We start from the raw sequence: 16614 nt of genomic DNA on the forward strand, positions 1-16614 counted from the left end.
GCAGCCTGCTTAAATGCACATTTGCAGTCTGTCACACATCCAGTAGTCATCTCTGGCACAAGTCACAGGAGAAATAGTTTATCTGTAAGTCCAGAAAAACAGGTTTCCATTTTTCTTTTAATTTTTCTTCTTCCTTTTTTTTTTTTTTTTTAAATGTCAAGAAGACACTCAAATGTTTGTTTTGTTTTGCCTATGTTAAGTGTGTTCTTTAGATCACTTGCTTAAAAAAGAGGTATTTTACTAGGGCTGTACTATTTTTTGATGTCTTTGTTTACCATTTGCACACTGCCAGGAGTGCTGGCAACTCTGAAGATGTGTGCGATAATATTCTTCTCCTAAAGAGATAACTTTCTGTCAAGATAAAGTTCCTGGAAGTTCCTGGAGACAGGAAATATATTTCATCTCTTGATCAAGAGATGAAATTAAATCCTTCTTCAGGTTTAGGGGGCATAACCTACTTTTACTTTTTTTTTTTTTTTTTTTTTTTTTTTTTTTTTGTGTGTGTGTGTGTGTCTGAAAATGCATGAAGCAAATTTTCAGGAGAGTTTTTTGGAAAGGTAATGAATGAAAACAATTTGAATATATAGATTAGCATGGAGAATAACTGTAAAATGAGCATAGGATGTTATGAAGAGCAGAGCAATAGGACTGGGTAGGCCAAAGGATGAGGGGTTCATGGAAGCAAATGGGAGCAGGGGAGCAGAAGCAGCAGCTTGCCCCCTTCAAAGAGGGATGTCTCTGGTGTGCCCGCTGGCTGTATGGCCGGCACTTTGCCTTAGTCAGGCACTTTCTGGTCTCACTGCTCATTATTTGAAATGTTACTGCATTCAGAGAGCCCTGGACTTTTTTTGAATCTTTTTCGGAGTCAGTAAAACTACAGCAGATACATGAGAAGTGCATACTTCAGACAAGCTGTAGCAGGCAGACGTCAGTCGTGAGGTATGATTAACCGTGGTTTTAATTCTTGATTAAATCCCAAGAGCAGTTAGAAAACACCACATCTTCCGTAACTGCTACCTCCATGTGTTACACTTAAACATATACCCTGAAAAGGTTACAGAGATGTATATCCTTGCATACTAAGAAAATTTAATAAAACAGTAATCTCAAAGAAATCTGTAATTATATCTAAGATTTCACCAGAATTCCCGTCTTATTTTGGCCTTTCCTTTTTGCTGAGTTTCCTACCCAGTGTTAGCAGAGACAAGATCTTTTTATCAGAGAAGTCCTCAAATAGGTTAAGCTCCACTCAGCTGGCTAAAAAATCAGGCTCATTGCACAGAGAAACATTCAGAGGGATGTCTCCCAACATATAGCTGTGGGGAGAAGACCATTGCTGACCGAGGAAATTGTAGCCTAAACAGTATTGGCACAGGGAAAAAGAGAGCCCTGGTGCATACTTCTGAGCCTGCTTCTGGTTTGGGGCATTTATCCCAGAGGTGTGGCTAGGAAAGTGCTGGCGTTTCATTGGTTTTGCATGCATGTGTGCAGCGTCTGTTTACAGATGGCTTGGGTTTGGGTGGTTCTACCTCTCTGTGAGCAGCTTGACCTTTCTTCTCCTTTGAGTATTATGTTTTTTGCCTGCAGGCTTATTAAAAAGGCAGCCACCCCAGCACAGTAATGTCCAGTTCATTGCTTTTACTGGACCTTTGCAACATGCAGTTATGGTGCCACCCTGCTCCAGAGGCAGCTGTCCATACTGTGACTCTGCCTGGGTTCTCATGTTTCCTGAAACATGGACTATATGGTGAATATTTATTTTGCAAATGCTTATACTGCACACTAGTTACCCCAAAATGACTAAAGGGACACTTCTGAAATACTGTTTTTGATTTTTTTTTTTAAATTTTGTTTGTGAACATATTTAAACATATGGGAAAATATATAAGGTATGATTTAGTAAGTACTTCTTTGTGTCATCTGTCTTATTTATTTGATTTTGGTGTCAACAAGGCGAATTGCACCCCTCCCTACAAGGTCTGGGTAATGGTGAATGTTTCTGCCCCTCTTTCTGCAGCTATCTTTACAAGTCCTTGCACTTTATGGCTCCATAAACGTTGCTTGTCCTCTCCCCACTTCATGGGCTGGTTAAGAAATGCTGACTAGGAATGTGCTTGCTTATTAAGTAGCATTAAGCCTAGTGCTCGCTGCCAAGAATAAAATTGATTTCTTATCAAATACATACTCATATCCGTGTTATTTGAATAACCCCTGTTGTTATTGTTTGACGATTTTTTTTTTAAATCTGTTTAAAATTCAGAATTACACCTGAAATACAATAGTTACATGAGCTGAGCATGAGAAATAGCTTGTAACCTTTCACAACGGGTGTTTGTATATAGGTAGATCACAATAATAGCTTGCATTGGTTTTACATTTATGCAACTCCACTTTCAAACATGGAAATAGTATGGATTTATGCCATGTTAAGAGGAGGTCTGAGCTTCATGTCTGAGCAGAACCCATGATGTGCCTCTGCCTTGCTTTGGTGGGGTCCAATTCACCTCATGGTGTTGCAGTTTTGGGGCTGTGGAATGAGTACTGCTGAAAAGTGGTGCTTTTTTTTTCAGCCCAGGAGGGTGAGATGCCATATGTTAGGTCCTAAAGAACTGCCCCAGGGACAACCAAAGAAACATAGCATTGCTGAAGTTGTCTCCACCTGTGCATTGGCAGGTAACACTGGTCAACTGCACAGCTGAGATTGTGTCTAGTTGCTTATGGTAATGGAGTATTCCCTAACTGCTAAAATATGCACCTGTTCATATTTTTGGATAAACTATATGCAGTATGCAACTGCATGTCTCAGATGGCATGTGAGGATTCAACTGAAAGAAAAAAAAAAAGAAAGCAAGGCAAAATAGGCTTGATTCATATTCTGAGAATATTTTTTCTTAAAGAAACAAAAATAATCCCCTTCCCAACAAATTCTAAATATAACAATCTTTTGCAGGTTGATTTTTTTTTTTTTCAATCCAGTTTTATTTTTTAGTTATGGCTTTCTATAAAGTGAGCATTCTGATATGCCTTGTAACTTTCTATTAATGGGTACACACAGATAAGTTGTTAGTAGTACAAGGAGTGAGGAAGCTGTAATGACCTGACTTGGTTGTACTCCTGTGGTATGCCTGTGTAAATGAAATATTTCAGCAGTGATGGTTCCCAAGCCATTTTGGAAAGTTGAATGAAGAAATACTGAGTAATCAAATTCTTTCTCTGTGTTTGCAAGTCATTTGTCACCTCTGTAAGCTTTCAGGCACAAGTCCCTGTATTTACAACCTGCAGACTAGTGCTGACCGTGGAAGAGGCACTTCAAAGCATACTTTAGTTTACTGAGAACAAATGTTGTTAGCTTTAACTCCTGCAAAAATTCAGTGCTCTTGAATAACTTCACTGCGGGACATTGGATAATACCTAATATTTTATTATTAACATTTGAGAAGTGAAAAGTTCTGGAGGATTTAGCTTTCTCTTGAGGTATTTCTAATTTATTATAGTTTGTGAGCAACTGGACAACTTGGCAACAACAAGCTTCAATAGCCAGCTAATGAAAATCTAATAAAAGCTAAAGTTCTTCATACGTTCAAAGTCACACAGGGAATATTATGTAATCTGTGCTATTGCTGAAACAAGCTCACCTCATCTCACTTAAAAAAAAAAACACTGAAGGAACCAGATGTCAGCAAGATATGTCATCTTGGCTTTTTAGAAAGAGGCAAAAACATTTCTGGATCTTGCCAGCATCTTCAAATCTAGAGTTGAAGTTGATTTTAATACAGAGGATGTTTAATATACTAACATCTGACCTTAAATGATAGGGAAAAGAAAAGCATAAGCATTTTATGACATCTTGTGCCTGGTACTGATTATAGGCCTTTATAAAGTTCGTATTTGCATACTACTTTTGGGACAGAATGAGCTTGCTTTGCTTTGAATTTCTGCTTGTACAATGTCTGTTCTAGTTTGTAGTGATAGAGAGTTTGCTTGAGAGACTGGAAAATTATTCTTCTAGGGTAATATTAAATCTGGTGGAGGGAGTTTCACTGAACAGAGCAAACATTACTAAGTATATTTCTTCATGCAACCTCTCCTTGTAGAAGGCACTTACAATATCACTTATAGTCAGCAAAAATTGTTAAGTACATTGTATCTCCTATTGAATGCGTTTTTATTACACATATCTTACAGTAATAGAGAGTCAGTAGAAATGCCCAGAAGAAACCCTGTCTCTCCTATGAGAGAGTCTGCTTTTTTTGGATACTGTGTTTAGCAATTTAGTAATGTGATTGCCCAGTAAAAATCGTAGTTAATTTGGTCAGTTAATGAAGACATTTCTGATTTTTGCTGATGCAACAAAAAACAAAATAATTATTTATGAATTTGGGTAGAAATGTTGGATGGTTAATCTGGCCTTGCTGCATGACCTCTACCTTACATAGACATCACAGCAGAATATATTGAGATTAATAGCTTATGACTGCTGCATCACACAATTTCTTTGTGGAGTGTTTTTCTTGGTAGACTTATCAACATAAGAGTAGTGTTTTAGGTTTTCTCTGTTATAACTTTAACTGCAAATGGTTTAAATGACATTGACATGCTACTGTGCTACTAGTGTCCTCTTCGTACTTCCATACACTGAGGGTTTAAATGCAAATTTAAGAAAGCACAATGAAAACCTTTCTGATCTTACATGTTCAGTAAGCGCACGTGTGTGTGTGTGTAGACATGTCTATGCTGTAGTAGTTGTTTGAGCAGCAAGGAATGGCATTACCATATGTCTCTTCAGCACTTCTTGTCCTGAGGGCCTTGTTAGCAATAAAATTTGCAACGTGAATGTATAACAATAAAAACCTTAACAGAATACCCACGGACACCGTTTTCTTAAATAATCTACACAGAAGTGACCTTCAGCATACCAGTATTTGAAGAAGTTTGGAATTCTTCCTCCTTCTCTTTGTTTTTTGTTTGGTTGTTCTTGTTATTTTCCCCAAATATTCTAGGTCCAGTTGACCAATAACGCAATGCTCTGTTTTGCAGACAAGAAGCCCAAAGCCGTCGCAGAGCCCACAGCCCAATTTGGGTGACCAGACAGAGCACCTATCTGAAGCGTCTGCCGATTCCTTAGAGGCCATGTCTGAGGGTGATTCTCCGACTCCCTTTTCGAGGGGCAGCCGCACGCGGGCGAGCCTTCCCGTCGTGCGGTCAGCAAACCAAACCAAGGAGAGATCACTGGGTAAGACCCTGCTTCAGTCCCTCTCCTCTCTCGTCTGAGCCCATGCTCTCCCTTTGCACATTCAAAGTAATTTTTAAATAGTTTGAGGTTTAAAAAAGGTAGCATTTTATTTTTAATGTCAAGGTACGTTTCAGAAATGAGCTCAGTATGGTGTACTGGCTAACCTGGGGGAACGGTGAAATTATTTTCATAGTATCTGAAAGTGTGCTGGGAACAAGATAAACAAGGAGAAAGATGCGGACCCTGACATGAAATGCTGACAGTTGAAACCAGTATTACAAATCCTTTTTGCCAAGCCTGCATACTATGTGGCAGCAGACTTGGTACAGGCCTGTGCCCTCATTTTCAGACAGGAGATAAGGGCTTTGTCACTTCATTGCTTCTTCAAAGGTAGACCTAGTTGGAAGCAACCTAGAGATATCATTGCCTGACAGATCCAGTTCTTAGAGAAAAGATTTGGTATTTGTACAGGAGGATTTGAACAGATAGGCTGATGGAAATGCCCTTTTCTTCAGGGCAGCGCTCTTCCACCTCTGTGGGGACATGAATGATACAGAAATTCAGCTGTGCAGCTCTGCTGCCGCCACTCAGATGCCTCCTTTTTTATTCCTGTATCTGAGGGCGAACAGAGCCCAGTTGTGAGCTGGAGCTCCTCTGCTAACAGTGGTTGCTGTGACTGCTCTAGCTGATGGATGGAGCAGGCTGTTTTTTTGAGGGAAGACACCAGAGGGCAGTTAAGCCACGGTGAGGAGACAGCGTAACTTGCGTGCGGATTGCTGAGGAAGGCATGTTTCTTCTCAGAGGCAATAAACTGAAATGCTGCTTTCCTGGAGACTCTTCCGACAGAGAGAGTGACATAAACCAAAGCCTGGGCTGTAAATCACACCGTGTGTGTAAGCTTATCATGGTGCTTTACTTATTCCTCAACAGGCTAAGACAGTTTCTGTCAAGAGCATCATGACTAACACAACAAATGAGCAGAAACCAGGGCGGGATGTCGGGGAGGAGGGCAGAGCAGCAGGGTGTGGAGAGGGGCCAGGCTCTGCCCATGTCAGCTCAGGGGGTGGTACTGGTGCCCTCCCAAAGCCCATTGGACCACCAACATTTTGTCCAACCTGTACAATACTTTTTAGTTAAGAGGTGTTTTTAAGAGCAAGCTCACAGCATGTCTAATATACATGCAGAGGATTCATCGCTGCCTATATGTCACTGCTGGCTAGGGAGTCCACAGCAGGCCACATGTCACACTAAGGATTACTGGAAAACCTGTACTTCATGGTGATGTGAAGCAGATTGAGACTTGGCAGGTCTCTGTGCGACTCACAGTCCAGCCTCACCACGTGGGTTTCAGCAGGCAGTTAGCATCATTTCATCGGTACCAGGACCTGGTGCATGCACGTGTGTCCATCCTCAGGCCACGTAGAATACCTCAGGCTCTGAAATTCTGTTTCAGATGCAAACCAAGAATTGGTAAACAGCTTTTGGAGAGCTTTTCACTGACATCAAAGACTGTGGCCTGCTTTTTGCAGTGTTTTCTCCCCCAGATGCTGAACTGGAAAAAAGGTTTTTATCGTCAGTATGTACATCCGACACTGGTCTTCTGAAAAGACAATATGCTTACGTGCTCCTCAGTATGAATAAGGTGATAGGAACATAAGAAGGGACATACTGGGTTAGACCAAGAGTTCACCAGGCCCTGCATTTTGTTCCCAGTGAGGACCATAGGCAGCTAGTCAAGGCAAGAGTAAGAAGAGGGATAAGTATGCGTAGGTACGCTCCTTCCTTTGACTACTCTCCCAGCCTCAAGCTATCTTCAGCATAGGGATTTCCTGGTTGTGATTTCTGTCTATATAATAACCATCAAGAGATGTCTCCTCCAGGTATTTGTTCAGTCTCCCTTTGAACCCACGTAATTTTTTTGCATCCACAACAGTGCAGCCCTGACTTTGGCAGTAAGTTTAGTTGGTTTACTGCCCAACAATTGCTATTCTTTTTCTTTGTTTTGTACTTGCTTATCTGCTTTAAACTCATGTCATGCATCCTTGTCCTTGTGCTGGAAGTGACAGCAAACATTAGATCCCTATCTGCTCCCTCAGGCCATCTCTGATTTTGTAGGCCTCTCTCATTTCCCTCAGGTCATCTCTTCTCCGGGCTAGGAACTGCTGCTGTAATCATGTGTTCCTCACCTGGAAACCATCCCGTACATTTGATAATCATTGCTAACCTTCCTTGAATTTATTATGGTTGGACAATATCTTTTTGCTAGGATGAAAGGACCTGAGCTGCAGAAGCTCGCTGTTAAGTAATCCATTCTTAACATCTATTGCATATACTAAATTGTGTTGTCCAGGCCCATACAGAGCATTGTCACGTGAAGGAGTACAGGTTTATATAATGACCATGATTTCAGACCATGAAAGTCATCCCATCTCAGCCCGTCTTTCCTACACTAGAGACAAGATTCTGGCTTATCCCAACACAAGCAGACAAAATGCAAACAGGGAAAAAAAAAAAAAAAAAAAGTGAAAGAATGTAATATGAAACATTTGAGTGGAGAGTTTTTAGATTTTGAAACTGGAACAAAATAAGACTTTCCCCCCTTGTGTTACAGGAGGGGTCACAGCTATGTGTGTGGCTTAAGGGATCATCACACTAGCCAAATAGGAGGTAATACACTGTCACCACCCCACAATCTGTCAGTTCCAAATTGTTCCAAGAACTATTGATAGCAAGCAATTTGTTTTAAAAGATAATCTAAAAATGATTCTCAAATAGTTCAATTTTAGATTATTGTTCTGTGTTTCTTTTACAGTGATTTTTTCAGCCTTTTCTGCCAGCATGTGCTAACACTACTATGAGCAATGTTCTGAAATGTTACAGTTGAGATTCTTTACAGAGTGTAACCCTGTTAGGATTGTTTTTACTTCCAGAAGAACAAGAGCAGGGTTTATTTTTAAAAAACAGGAAACTGTTTATAACTTGAATTTTAAAAGCACTGAGAAAATAATTCTGTTCACATGATTATAAACAAGCTATGTATAATCACTTCCCTCTCCAACTCTATTATTTTTTTATTTTAATCTAATTTAAATATAAATTATGTTTTGATCCTCAGCCAACATATTTCATTGAGGAAAATGGCCAACTTAATGTGAATTTTTATTAATTTTGCACTTAATATCTCAATATTGTTATTTTTAAAAAACGATCATATTCTCTTTGAAATTGTAATTCTTCCATAGCTTCCTATTTTACTAACTACATAGGAGTTAGTTTGGTTTTGAACTGTGGTCTAAATTAACATGGAGCTGGAGAAGGAATAGCGGCAATGCATTTTGGCTACCTTAGCATCATTTTTGTCAGTCAGGACTGATCTAATGGGACACAGTACTCTGACATGGGAGGCTGTTGCATGCCACATGGAATTGACACAGAAAACAGCATTCCAGTTCTGGGTCCATGTAAAATTTCAGCCTCAGTTTTTGAAAGGAAGATCTTGGCTAAGAGGTCTGTCAGAAATCATCACTTTGTTCATCAATCTGCAGCCTGGAGACAAAGCAAGATATTAAAATAAATTAATTCACTGTGCAAGAGAAAATTAAATGTATTTTAAAACATCTATTTGTAAGCTGGGATTTTTTCCAGCATGATAACTGTGGGAAAAAAATTATCTAGCAAAACTGTCTGAGCAAGAATCAGCTGAAACCTGGACAGTGCTCAAAACCTTTCAACAGACTTCACTTGCAATTCGCCTGAAGGAAGCAGAACCTGACAAGCACCCGGCGAGGTTATGGCAGCAGCGAGCGTGTGCTCTGCTACCTCCCCAATGAAATGAGGGCTGGCAAATATTTTTACTTGTAGTCTCTCTCATATGGCATATTTTTACAAAACACAGTCCTGGTCCTTTGTAAAAGTGGGTGCTGGCATCCACTGCAGTGATCGAGTGGTTGACAAGATCAGTTGCAGCCCCAAAGGTCAGGGTGTGATTACCAACCTCCAGCTGCAGCAGGATTGGACCCTTTGAGAAATACATATTGTGTAATATAGAGTGCAGGGCTGGATTAAGGGAGAATATGGTCTTAGCAGGAATTCCAAAAACCAAAAGGATTTGGGTTTGAGAACTCAGGGAGGAGGACGGAGCTTCATGACTTGTGGGCTGCAGGCACCTCCTGTGGGAGGTCCGCCTGCTCCAGGCCAGATGGATGAGGAGCAGAGGATGAGTGGGCTCCTCACTGGCAAACATGTGCCTAAAATCAGATGGCTTGAAAAGGCCTCTGCAGAAATGTGTGATCCTGCCAACATTCACATTTGCCTTTGGAGGGATTACTGCAGTACAGAAATTGCACAACTGCTTAAGGATAAGAATGAGGAAGGTCTTAAACAGTCATGGAATATTTTGAATATTATTTGTTAGCCCTCTTGGTCTCACATTTTAGCAGGCATAGATTTTAATGTCTGATTGATTAGTTTGCTGCTACCTTCCATGGAAATGCTGTTAGTGATTATAATATTAACACCTTGATCTTTTGCAGCAGTTCTTGCAGGTGTTTCTCAACGCCCATTAAAGAGAGATTCAGAGATTACCATTTCACACACAGGAGAATTGTTGCAGAGAGAGGGGCAGTAGCTTGGTTGCTGCCACCTGATGGTAGAAATAACTTCATAAGTGTATGTGGAATGTACTGTAAAACTTAAAAAGAAAAATTAAAATTGTAAAGGTGGACATATATTACATTGGTGGTAATTAATTACTATTTACTGTTTTTGAGCTGGAAACTAAAACAGGTGTGTTAAATCAGCACAGATTTATAAGAGAAGTCTGTGATTTATTAGCGGTGGAACTGCCCCCTTGGATTCCTTAGGGCATGACTCAAGCCTAATGAAGTCAGCAGTATCTTCAGCTTAATTCATGGGAGAGGAACTCCATGGGAACTGTATTTCAAGTTAAAGCTGAGCATAGCTTTAATGTATTCAGTCATCTTAAAGAAATTTTCTCTATCTTGTCTTTTTACAGTGTATGCAAAGCAGCCAACATGCAAAAAGGTCATGTAAATATTTTCTGTCATGGTCAGATACGTTAAAGTGGGCTGGCAGGTCTATAGGAAAAACAGCCTGAAACAACTAGTTCCAACTATGGAACTGAAACACAGATCCTACTACTGTTACCTTAAAATATTCTAAGGTAACAGTAGTGTTCCTGTTCAACTTTTTTAGACTTCATCTTCTTTCACATTTCTTCAAATTGTAGATGAAGTTTTTGGACTTGGAAAGAAAATAAAACCCACTTCTTATCTGAAATGTTTTGCAGCAAGAGACCAAAGGAAGGTAAACAATTGTACCAACATATCTTAGTGCTGAGAGTTTTTTTCTGTTTCATTTATTGTGCCTACATGGTTTGTGAAAGACAGATATATGGAAGAGTGAAATGTGGGCCTTCCCAGGCATGCACTTGTGCACTCACATTTATTACCTACCACATTCTTCCTTCTGTAAAAGAGTATCTCGCGTGTACCTGAAAAAAATATATTTCCAAGAAGCAAGATATTATTTAGTACATACTGTCTCAACAGAAGCACATTCTGTCTGCCACTAAAAAGCTGATAAACAGTGTGCTTTAGATGCTGTGTCACACTGAAGCTGGATTTGACCCCGTTGTAACATGGTGTATCAGCATGGATCCAATGGACTCATTGCAGTGATTCTGTAATAGAAGATGTGCAACGTGCTAACTTAAACCATTAGCTATCTGTGTCTGTCATTACTATGTCTGTTAAATGTTTTCTGATGCAATCTTTAATATTTGTTTGCACTGCAGTAATACTAAAGGACCCCAACAAGAAATGTGACCTACCTGTGTTGGGTAATACACATAGTGAGAAAATGGCCCTGTTGAAGGACCTTGCAATGTAAATAAACCCAAATTAAAAATGGTGAAGATAACAGGACAGGTAATTAGGATCCGTATTGATAAACTATATTCCCTCTTTACGCCAAATCATGCCTGAACGTGAGGTGCAAGGTTTTCATTCTGCTATATTACTGCTTATTATTCAAAGTCAGCAGCAACAGTTTGGGCTTTCAGCATTTGGTGTCTTCTGGAAGAGGGATTTGGCAGCTGCAGTAGCCTGCACAGGCCAAATCACCTTTCCAATGAAAGGTATGGGTCATATCTGGCATAGAGCTATCACTTGGACAAATTTGATCAAAGCTGCATGTTAGGTAAAATTCACAAGTCTAACACTAATCCATTTACAAAAGGACATGTAGTCCTGCAAGCAAGAAGTGTATTGCAATTCCATGCGTTGTGAGAAGTTCAAGAATTTGGCCAGTCAGACAAGTGTAGTGCCTTTCCCTCTGCACAGTGTGTTTAGGAATCACTGACAGCGCTGACAGCAACTCCCTGAATGAGGAACTCTAGGATTTAGTCACTGCTCCCACTCCTGTTTATATATTTAGGTAGTGATGCTAATGCACAGTTACTGCATGGAGCTGGGCCTGAATTCAGGTTTCTGTTCTCAAAGGGAAATCCTGTCATCTCTACGCTGTCATGCAAGGCTGTCTCTCGGTTTGTTTTCTTCTCATTCTCTCCCCCTCTTTTGCATTTTTGGCTATAGGGTAGCCTGAGTTAAACAGGATAAGAGGATAATTGCTGCACCAGAGGCTTGTTAATAGCCTGCTGATTAGGGTACTCTTTTGGGATATTAGGGTCAATAGTCTGGAGAACTCTCAAGCTGGAAGCACTTCTAGATAAATTTTTAACTACTCATCTATTTCATAGAAGATGGGCAGTTGGTACCATTGCTTTTACCCAGTTACCTTCTGTGTTGAATATACGTGGAGGGGGTGGAGCGCGGTGATGAGGGGAGAGCAGTGGATGATGATTATTGTGACTTTAAGAAAGCCTTTCACGCACCTCTTTTAGGATCCTTGTAGTCACACTGAGGAGAGATGGGTGGCCTTCAAGGTGGACTGGTCTTAACACTTCATAGTCCAACTGGCAGCTGGTTTTGAATGGTCTTCCTCAGGGGTGGACTCTGGGGGTAGTACTTCTTAACATTAGCAACCTGGCTCTTGGGATGGATTAACCAACATCAGAGTTAACACCAAGCTTTTAGTGTACTGGAGAGTCAACCTGCACCTCACTGCAACCCCAGTGAGCTCAAGGAATGGGCTGGCAGGAACCTCATGATGCTCAACAAAGGAAAATGCAGAGTCTTTGTGCAACAGCATAGGCAGGGGACAAATTATCTTGCGAGCAGCTTTCTGAAGAGGACTTAAGGTCTAACAGCAATGTGACTATAGGTTAGCAGTGTGTCCTTGCATCAGTGAAAACTGCATGAACGAAACCAGCCACCAGGTCAAGGGAAGTGATTGTCCCCTTCTTGTCAGCATTTGTGAGATTGCACATGGGTTATTATCTCCAGTTTTGGCTCCACTAGTATGAAAGAGATGATGACAAAGTGGAGTGAGCCCAGCAAATGGCCTTTTGGCAATCCTTAACCATTCTAAGTTCACAATTCCATGATCCTGTTTAAATATAGGCCCTAATGACTTAAGGCCTTAATGACTCATTCATCTGGTGTGATACTGGAACCAACTCTGCTTTCACATGCTGGTTGCTCAACCCCTAAACCTGTTACTGACAGTAGCAAACTCTTTAGAAATGAAGTAACTTCAGAAGTATTGAAGATAATTCCTATAGTAAACATATAGTAAACTTGGTAGGTGTGGCAAAACTACCAAATCATATACGGCCTATGAACATGGAGTAATAACATGGTCAGATTCTGCCCTTGAACATGTCCCTTCTACATAGTTTAGTACTAAAAAGCAGCGTTTGTAAACAAGAGTCACCACTCAAATAATGTATTTAGTGTATTTAATGTAGATTTACATAGGAAGGAAATACAGTTGGGTAGGACCTTGCTCTCTTTTTGTGTTTATTCAAGAGAAAGTATATGTATTACAAGAAGCTTGATGGGTTTTGTTTGTTTGTTTGTTTGTTTATTTTTGCTATTGCCCTTTTAAAGGTTTCAAGCAAAAGTGTCCCTGTGTAAAATACTTGCTTACATGGTCCATAAATGCTTAGTGTGTCTATGTAGTCTTTGGCAGACACATCCTCTGAAGCTGTACTCGCCAGCTTAATACCTCTGGCTGGGAGCCGGCTGGCCAGGGCTTACTGGCTTCTTCAGAGGTCAGGGGCTCAGCTTCTGGTGGGCAAAAGCAGCATGGCTGTTAGCGCCTGCATAGGAAAGTCCTGTAGCAGTTCGTGTGTAGTTCTCTGATTTTACTACACTAAACTGTTTGGTGAGTGTGAACTGGAGTCAATCCTGCATGGCAGAGCCTATGGGCCCTCTGAAAAATAGCTCTGGGACACATGGGCTTTCTAGTTTATTTCACTGAGTTGTTCACTTGTCATGTTTTTATATTTTGTCATTAAGTGTCATAGACTTTCTCTGTTCTTCCAAGTTTACTGGCATCATTTTGTCAGTTAGGGATATAAAAAAGTCATCTTGCTGGTCAGTGGAGCTATTCTGGCAAGAGCAAGGATATAGATGCAATTACTATCCAAAAGTCATCCTGCCAGAACATTGTTTTCTACCTGGGGAACTAGGTTAAACCGAAATGTTCCCCCAAACTCTCAAGATGATAAAAGTAACTGTCTGTGCTTGATGGGCTTGCTGACATAGGTATATGGTAGTGCGTTTGCCAATAGGTGATTTCACTTTTTTTTTTTCCCTGCAATCAAATAGGACAAATGCAAGTTTTCTCTCAGTAAAGAAAGTTGTCCGTTGTCTTTTTTTTTTTTTTTGATGGTTTGTTCCTTTTTCTTCTGAGCCAGTTAAATGTATTCATTTGTAGTAAAGTGCCAGTATTTGAGTGACAGATAAAAATCATTATTTCTCGTAATTGCTTGGTTGAAATTATATGTAACTGCTAAATTTTCCATATGTCTTTTTCACTGGGTAGTAAATATAATGCAGAATTACAGCACTTTACAGTAAATAGCAGACAAGGATGAAATAGTAGTAAGAAGTACTGGACTAAATTCAGCAGTTCCTGTTTTTATTAAAATTGTTATCAAATAACTTAATACCTTGAGTAAAAGTCTTCAGGCTGTTCTGGAATACAATTATATTAAATAACTATTTTATTTCATGAAAAGATCTACTTCTTGATTCTCTTAGTACTTGAAGACAGCTAAGAATATTTATAGACACTTTATGAATGTGGAGGACAGATTATCAGCAGGGAGTAGCTAATGGAAACTAGTACGAGAGCTTCAGGCTAGAAATACCACAAGGATCATGGCAATGACCTCAGACTAGTTGAAAATGTGAGTGGTGAAATAAGAGAGACAAGTATTGTGGGTGTGGAAAGAAAGAACTGCATATTGAGGAGTTTCTTCCACACTGCTAGAGGTGTTAGTGTAATAAAGTTTTATCTGCATAACTTTTGCAGAATTTGGTGATAAGGACAACAGCTATGAGTTATCTCTGTTTATCTGATAGTGTGAGGGAAGAACAATACGGGGCTGTGCCACCCTTAGTCTTATATATTATAATTGTGTCAAAGGAAAATCAAAGAAAAATTTGAAGGATCTTGACATTTTAGTAAAAAAAAAAAAAAAGAATGTTAAATTGATTTTTGAGGAAATGCTTGGCAGCCTATATTGTGATCCCCTCTGGATCATCCTGAAATGTTCCAACAAAAACAGTTATCAAGATTTAAAAAGTTATCCTTAGATTTAGAATTGATACAGGACTCAACAGGAACTAATATGGGTTCATTTTCTCACATCTGCTCTTGGCATTGCTGCTGACTTCAGCGGGAGGGAAGGTGCAGACAGAGCCAGTGACTCAATGGCCATATGGTGGAAGATCGAGCTAAACCAGCATGTAAAGACAAAGACTGTCCATCATCTCAAAAAGATACGGCTAATTGATAGTTAGGTAAAGAGCAAAATAAATCTAATAACTCAACACTATGTTATTTAATTTACTTTCCAAAACATCACTCAGCTTGATTTCTGGCAATTCTTACTGTATTTCCTCACCATGTGCTCCATATTTCTTCTCCTTAAGACACAGCTTTCTTTGCTAATTTATCCAATTTTCCATTCCTTATATATTCTCTACTAATTCTTAATGTAGTATTTTGGTGGCGTTACTCACTCAACAAGCTCTAGAGGCCTATTTTTGTAGAGACATATTTTTCCCCTGTTTTAGTTATACCTAGCTTTGCAGCTTTGATTTAAAGAAATTCCAGAGCTGCCAATGCCTTTGATTGCTTTAGTCCAAACATCTTCACTAATTATTTGAAACTTTCAAATTGGACAGAAAATTTCCAGAGTGTACATAAAGTGTCTAGGTCAGAAGAGAACAGCAGTACCTTGTTCATGCCTCTGATTCCTGGTTCTGTGGGAAGGTTTCAATGCTCCCCCACCCAAGCATCAAACATCAGCCAAATACATTAATACTTCTCTTCAGATGGGAGCCCATGGATTAAGGTGTTACTAGATGTAAGATTTTCAATACAGAAATTTGCGAGGTGTCTTACCTGCACAGTGAGTTTCCTATGGCTTCACAGAAAAGAAACACATGGACTCCAATGTAAGCTTTAACTATATTTTCTTTTCTAACACTGAGAGGTTATTTAACTCCTCTGCTTTTGTTTTCTTTCCTTGATTATCATCGTAACAGTGTTTGTCCACTTAAAATTTGTTGTGGGTGAGAATTAACTGATATTTGTAAAGCTTCCTTAATCGTATTTGTTAAATTATTCATGATTTATCAGATATTTAACTTCTTTCCACTGTTGAGTGTTTCACATTTTTCTGCTAAATAACCCGTTTGTAGGGATAATTCCTGTTCTGTGAATAAAAGCTCGTTGTGATTAAACCTCTTCTAAGCATCCCTGAACTAGTTTTCAGCTGCGCAGCACTGAGGTCATCGCTAGCAATAAAATCATGACAGTACGGTGTTTAGTCAGGATTAGGTCAGCACCATATAGTAGATGGAGGTGCTGAGAGACATGAGCAGGGTGGTGTCGTGCTGCCTACACAGCATTAGCTTTTGCCATGAGGAGTAAGCCTTTGCCACCTGCAACTAAGGAGTCAATGTGCTTGCTGCTAAGGGTACGGTGCAGCTCTATAGACATCCTGGACCCCATGAGTTCAGTTATGGTTCGCTGTTATACTGCGTAGACATGTTCTCAGTAAATAAGTGGGTTCTACAGACTTTGTTGTTGCACTGGCAGCTGCATCTGAGCTGAACGCTTTGCCATGGGCCTGGTTTGTCTACATGAGCCACAGCCACAGCATGGGCAGTCCCCAAAGCAGTGCTAGCACAACTACAGGCTCAGGGTGGATGCTCCAGGCC

The 16614-nt window shown here is 39.9% G+C and overlaps 1 protein-coding gene across 26 annotated transcripts in view; it reads left to right on the top strand.

Annotated features, from left to right (window-relative positions):
- Nucleotides 1-16614, top strand: part of KIAA1217 (KIAA1217 ortholog) — a 370266-nt gene that overhangs the window by 258152 nt on the left and 95500 nt on the right. For all 26 annotated transcript variants that reach the window (XR_005263321.2, XM_038174595.2, XM_038174602.2 and 23 more), the window contains one exon: nucleotides 5038-5233. Coding sequence is in view for 25 of the 26 variants with exons in the window: in XM_038174595.2 (XP_038030523.2) it covers nucleotides 5038-5233 (196 nt within the window). In the remaining variant the exon portion in view is untranslated. The remainder of the gene's footprint in view (nucleotides 1-5037; nucleotides 5234-16614) is intronic.

The sequence above is a fragment of the Anas platyrhynchos genome, chromosome 2, assembly GCF_047663525.1.
Source record: "Anas platyrhynchos isolate ZD024472 breed Pekin duck chromosome 2, IASCAAS_PekinDuck_T2T, whole genome shotgun sequence".
Lineage (NCBI taxonomy): Eukaryota > Metazoa > Chordata > Aves > Anseriformes > Anatidae > Anas > Anas platyrhynchos.